General features: G+C 62.3%; 1 protein-coding gene across 2 annotated transcripts; it reads left to right on the top strand.

Moving 5' to 3' along the window:
* Positions 1-639: 639 nt before the first annotated feature.
* On the top strand, positions 640-4,269 carry PIM1 (Pim-1 proto-oncogene, serine/threonine kinase). 2 transcript variants are annotated; one of them, XM_058663804.1, is made up of 6 exons: positions 640-999; positions 1,107-1,213; positions 1,529-1,579; positions 1,689-2,055; positions 3,359-3,535; positions 4,023-4,269. In XM_058663804.1, exons 1-6 carry the CDS (start codon positions 918-920, stop codon positions 4,178-4,180), a joined length of 942 nt encoding a protein of 313 aa, XP_058519787.1. In that variant the 5' UTR covers positions 640-917; the 3' UTR covers positions 4,181-4,269. The 2 variants fall into 2 exon arrangements, with proteins under 2 accessions (XP_058519787.1, XP_058519797.1); XM_058663814.1 differs by lacking the exons at positions 640-999; positions 1,107-1,213; positions 1,529-1,579; positions 1,689-2,055 and adding an exon at positions 2,535-2,741.
* Positions 4,270-6,000: the final 1,731 nt, after the last annotated feature.

Raw genomic sequence — 6,000 nt, 5'->3', positions numbered from 1 at the left:
TCGAAGCCCTTGACCCAAAAACCTCCGAGAAAGTGAGAGCGCCGCGAAGCCCCGGCCCTCGGGCGGCCTTTTGATGGCTTTGTTATTGTTTGGGTTTGAATCGAGACGCCCCTCCCCATCCTTCCTCCCCGCACGCCCCGCGCCCCTCCCCCTCCACTTTGGCGCCTTTTCCTTCCCGCCACGTCGCGGTCGCGTCACACACCATTCTGACCGCCGGGCCGGGGGTGGGGGGCGGGGCGCGCCGCGCTATGCAGATCAGGCGGCCTCTGGTTGGCTGTGGCCGCGCCGCGGGGGCGGGGCCGGCGGCTGCGGGGGCGGTGCCCCGGCCTGCCTCTGCCCCAGCGCCGGCGCCCGGGCGCCCGGCTCCCCGCCTCGGCCTCCCGGAGAGGCCCCGCCCCGGCCCCGCCCCGGCCCCGCCGCCCTCCCCGCGGGCGCGCTCCGCCCCTTTACTCCTGGCGGCGGGGCGAGCGGGGCGTCTGCTGCAGCGGCCGCGGTGGCGGAGGCCTCAGAGGAGTCGGCGGGACCGGCGGCGGCGGCAGCAGCAGCAGCAGCAGCAGCAGCAGCAGAAGAGGAGGCAGCGGCAGCAGCAGCGGCGGCGACGGCGGTGGTGGCACTGGCTGCAGCCGCCTCGAGCCCCTTGCTCCCCGGCGCCGCCGACACCACCACCACCAGCCGAGCCCCACCAAGAAGCCCCCGACGCGCTCGCCCCGCCGCCTGCCGCCTCCTTCTCCTCGCCGCCTGACCCCGCGAGCGGCGCGCCCTCCCGCCGCCGGTTGTCCTCGGACTCGGCCTCCGGCGCCTGCCGCAGCGCCCGCCGCATCGCCCGCCGCAGCCCCGGCGCCAGCCCGCAGCACCGCCCCGGCCTCTGCGGCAGCGCCTGCGGGCACGGTCCCTGCGCCGGCACCCTGGAGGTGGGGATGCTCCTGTCCAAAATCAACTCGCTGGCCCACCTGCGCGCCGCGCCCTGCAGTGACCTGCACGCCACCAAGCTGGCGCCCGGTGAGCGTCGCCCCCCACCCCGGCCCGGGTGCGGGAGGGAGCTCTGGGGGAGACTCGGGGGTCGGGTAGGGGAACCGGCCGGTCCTGAGTCGCCCGCGTTCGTTTAGGCAAAGACAAGGAGCCCCTGGAGTCGCAGTACCAGGTGGGCCCGCTGCTGGGCAGCGGCGGCTTCGGTTCGGTCTACTCGGGCATCCGCGTCGCCGACAACTTGCCGGTGAGTCGGCGGCTGGGTCGGCTGAGCAGGGAAGGGCGCGCCGGCCGGGTCGGATGGGCAGGGGAGGAGGGCGCACCGGCAGGGTCGGCTGGGCAGGGGCAGGGGCAGGGGAGGGCGCGCCGGCCGGCGGCTGGATCGGCTGGGTCGGCTGGGCCGTGGAGGAGGGCGCGCCGGCCGGGTAGGCTGGGCAGGGGCGGAGGGCGCGCCGCGTGCTGAGGCCCCGGCTCGGGCTCAGAGGGGAAGAGGTGGCGCGGAGCAGCCAAGCTCACGGAGACCCCTCCTCTCTTTTTTTCGGGGGTGTGTGTGGGCTTCCAGGTCGCCATCAAACACGTGGAGAAGGACCGGATTTCCGACTGGGGCGAGCTGGTGAGTGTCCAGCCCCCCTCTCCGGGAAAGGGAGCGGCCCTGGGGCTGGGGCGGGTGGGCCGAGAGAGGGGCGGCGCCCCCCGACTCACACGCCTTCCCGCTCTGGCAGCCCAATGGCACCCGCGTGCCCATGGAAGTGGTCTTGCTGAAGAAGGTGAGCTCGGGCTTTCCGGGCGTCATCAGACTGCTGGACTGGTTCGAGAGGCCTGACAGCTTCGTGTTGATCCTCGAGCGGCCCGAGCCGGTGCAAGACCTCTTCGACTTTATCACCGAGCGGGGGGCCCTGCAGGAGGAGCTGGCGCGCAGCTTCTTCTGGCAGGTGCTGGAGGCCGTGCGCCACTGCCACAGCTGCGGGGTGCTGCACCGCGACATCAAGGACGAGAATATCCTCATCGACCTCAACCGCGGCGAGCTCAAGCTCATCGACTTCGGCTCGGGGGCGCTGCTCAAGGACACGGTCTACACCGACTTCGACGGTGAGCCGCCGGGGTGGGGTCCCCCTTTGTCAGAGGTCACCGGGTTGGCCGGGGCCTGGGTGGGGCGCGCCGGGGACCTGGAGGAAGCGTTTCCGGCGGGATCGCCTTATTCTGTGTGAGTGGAATGCAGTGGGTGCCCGGAGCCCAGATTTCTCAAGTGTGACCCAGTTTTTTTTTTATTCCGCCCCTCGCGCGTTGGGGTGCCGGTGGTGGGTTGGGGTCCCCGCCCGTTTGCCGGGTGTGTGTGCTGCGGGGAGTGAGTTGTTTTTGAGGCGCGGGGGGGGGGGACGTCTCTTCCTTTTCATCTCGGGGAGCCGACTTTTTTTCTTTTTTTCCTCCTCGGATTTTCATTCTGTTTCCGGAAAGTGTGGTGGTGGTGGTGGTGCTGGTCGGTGGGTGTGTGTAGGGATGCGGTGTTGTGAGGTCAGACCTGGGGCCGGAGGATGAAAAGCGACCTCAGGGAGGGGCTTGGCGCGGGCTTGGGGAGAAAAGGGAGGCCGGGCAGAGGAGATCAAAGGCGGGAGGGCGCCTCGGCCTCCCGGGCGGCTCCCCCCGCCCCCCCAAACGAGCGACGGCCTTCTCAAAACTTGTGACTCGGCTTGTGGTTTGTGTTTATTTGCCCTTGGAGGACGCCGGGCTGGGCTGCATTTTTTGTATTGAGCAGTTAATGGCCGGGTCCTCCCAGGGTGTGTGTGTGTGTTTTCTCCTTCCCTTCTGGTCTCTGCTGCCCCCTGGTGAACACCCGCGGGATAGCGTCTTTTTTTTTTTTTTACTACCCAAAGTTTGTAAACAGGAATCACGTGGTCTGGAACCAGCCCTGCAGCTCTAGGCCTGCGGGGGCCCCGGGAGAGGGGAGGGTGTGGGTGTGGGTATGTGTTGTGCCCCTGCCGTCAAGGGCGGGGGCAGGAAGGCCTCCCCCAAAGGGCGCCCTAGCTGGAATGTTGCGCAAGCCTGCCCAGCCGGGCTCCTGGGTGAGGGGAAGCTTCAGCCCGTGCCGCCCCCAACCCCGGTTTGTGGGATGCTGCCCTCCGCAGTGCTGACATTCATGTCCGGGTGCCTCTGTGGCCGGCCCCACCACACACCGGCTTTGCGCGGTGGGCCGCAGCCAGGGCTGTTTGGCTCTTGCGGCAGTTTGTGAAGAATTCCACTTAGTGGTGTGAGCTGGGGAGAGGGGGAGAAGGCCCTCCCTGCCACTATCTCCCCCCCCTGCCACTATCTCCCCCCCATACACACCCCCTCCCCAGCACCCACGAGAATGCAGGAGTTGCTTTGCTAACATATCCTCCGTTATGCTGCTTTCCAGGGACCCGCGTGTACAGTCCTCCCGAGTGGATCCGTTACCATCGCTACCACGGCAGGTCGGCGGCTGTCTGGTCCCTGGGGATCCTGCTCTATGACATGGTGTGTGGGGACATTCCCTTTGAGCACGACGAGGAGATCATCAGGGGCCAGGTGTTCTTCAGGCAGAGGGTCTCCTCAGGTAATTCTGGAACCTTCTCTCACCTTCGGAGGCTTGGTGGCCGGAGCTGGCCCAGGGGTGGTGGTTGAGGGGCAGGAGGGCCGAGGCGTGCCCCCTGCTGGGCCAGCCTCTTGCCCGGGTCTGACGCATTTGAACCAACTCCTGTGGGTGTGCAGTGACTTCACCATGTGAATGAAGTCACCCGGTGCAGCTTACTGGTACCTCATCACCCTTCCTATTTCTGGTGTGTGGGTGGTGTGGGAAAGGCCCCAGCTACTGAGGTGTGACAGCCACAGGGCTGCGGGAGGAGGGGGCATGGATGGAGGTGGAACCAACACCTCTTTACTGAAAACAGACTCTAGAAGGATCCTCGTGCCTGGGCGGGCCTCCTTATTGAAGGGGGTCCAGTGGCTGCTGTGGCCCATGGGGATCCCAGGCCTGGGAGGCCTTCTGTCTTGCCAAAGCAAGTGAGTCAGTGCTGACCTCGGCCGCCTTGCCTTCTCTTCAGAGTGTCAGCATCTCATTCGATGGTGTTTGGCCCTGAGACCATCGGATCGGCCCTCCTTCGAAGAAATCCAGAACCATCCGTGGATGCAGGACGCCCTCCTGCCCCAGGAGACCGCTGAGATCCACCTCCACAGCCTGGCGCCAGGGCCCAGCAAATAGCACCCTTTCCCGCGGGCCTGTTCTGCTCCCTCGAGGGGGAGGGGGAGTGGGAGCGGCTGTCTCCAGCATCGCGCCGACCAGGGACACTTCCCACCTGATGCCGGAACAACGTTGAAAACTCATTCCAGACCCCATGCTGCTGGAGGCCGCCTCCTGACATGTGGGCGAGGTGGGGGGAAAAAAAGACTCCACTCCAGGTGTCCTAGCCCCCCACACCACCCGTTCCTCCATAGACACTCTCCTTCTTGCAGGTGTCCAGCACCCTGCTGGGCTTCCAAACCCCTCCCCGCCCCTGGGGTGGAGGGGTGGACCCCTGCGTGGAGCTGCTCCCTTCATCAGTTCCTGAGGGGAGCCAGGTTGGGCTGGGATAGGACTGTCACCTCTTCCGACTCTGAGTGCCTTCTGTGGGGACTCCGGCTGTGCTGGGAGAAATACTTGAACTTGCCTCTTTTACCTGCTGCTTCTCCAAAAAAAAAATCTGCCTGGGTTTGGTTCCCTGTTTCCCCCCCCTCCCCTCCCCTCCTCCCCGCCCACGATAGGTGCCGTGGAAGAGGCTGCAGGGCCAAACGCTGAGCCACCTGCCCTTTTTTTTTCTGCCTCCTTTAGTAAAACTGAGCGAACTGGTCTTCCTTTTTTTTGGTTTCTACTTAACTGTTTCAAAGCCAAGACCTCTCTCACACAGACATACACACACACACACACACACACACACACAACAATGCACAAACAATGCAAATCTACAGAACAAGCTGTAAATGTGTGTACAGTTGGCATGGTAGTATACAAAAGGATTGTAGTGGACCTAATTTTTTTTAAAACTTTTAAGTTATTTTTTTTCCTTTTTTTTTTTTTGTTTGGGGGAAGATGGCGTGTTCTAAGCTGGAGGTCAATGTTAATGTATTTATTTATTTATTTATTTGGTTCCCTTCCTGCCGCAAGCTTCCACAGCTGCTGCCTGTTTTCTTTCCTCCTCTCTGACTTGGGACCTGCTGGGGAGGGCTGGGACACGCTTGCTCTGTTTGTGGGGTGATGGGGCTCAGAACAGCTGCTGCAGCTCCCTGGCTTCTGGGGGGATGGGGTGGGGGGGCACGGCTGACTTGTTGCATATACGATAGGCTCTAGAAATCAGTTGTGGACGGTGTGCCTTCCGGATCCTCTCTGGGGCTGGGTTTTGAGCAGTATGTAGCCTGCTGGTTTTATCTGAGTGAAGTACTGTACAGGGGAATAAAAGAGATCTTATTTTTTTTTTTTATACTTGGCGTTTTTGAATAAAATACTTTTTGTCTTAACTTGTGTGTGATTGTTGTCCTTGGAGAACAAGCCGAGGTCCGTGTTGGGTACTTGGTGGGGGAACTTTGAGGTTAGCTTCAGTTTTCCTTAAGATGGGACAGTCAGTCCCCTTAGGACCCTTTGTTTGGGCAAGTTTTGGTGGGAGGGGCCTCCTGAAGTAACTTCTGCTGATTGGAATTTTAGGGTATGCAAATCAAGTTTTCAACGGCACTTGTGGCTAGTGGCTGTATTCTGTAGAAGTGTTACTTCCTTTTGAAAAAGTGATTTGTTTATCTGAAAAGGCAAAGGGAGGGAATAACGAATCTTCTGTCAGTTTATTCCACAAATGGGCACAATACCCAGAGCTGGACCAGGCTAACTCCAGGAGCCTGGAACTCCACTCTGGGTCTCCCACTTGGACACCAGGGCCCAAGCACTTGGGCCATTTGCTACTCTTTCCTGAGGCTCCTTAGCTGGATTGGAAGATGAGCAGTCGGCATACAGGATTCCACATTGCAGGTGGCTGCTTAACCCACCACACCACAAGGCCA

The sequence above is a fragment of the Ochotona princeps genome, chromosome 1 (genome assembly GCF_030435755.1).
Source record: "Ochotona princeps isolate mOchPri1 chromosome 1, mOchPri1.hap1, whole genome shotgun sequence".
Lineage (NCBI taxonomy): Eukaryota > Metazoa > Chordata > Mammalia > Lagomorpha > Ochotonidae > Ochotona > Ochotona princeps.
This window is presented reverse-complemented; position numbering and strand designations above follow the sequence as displayed.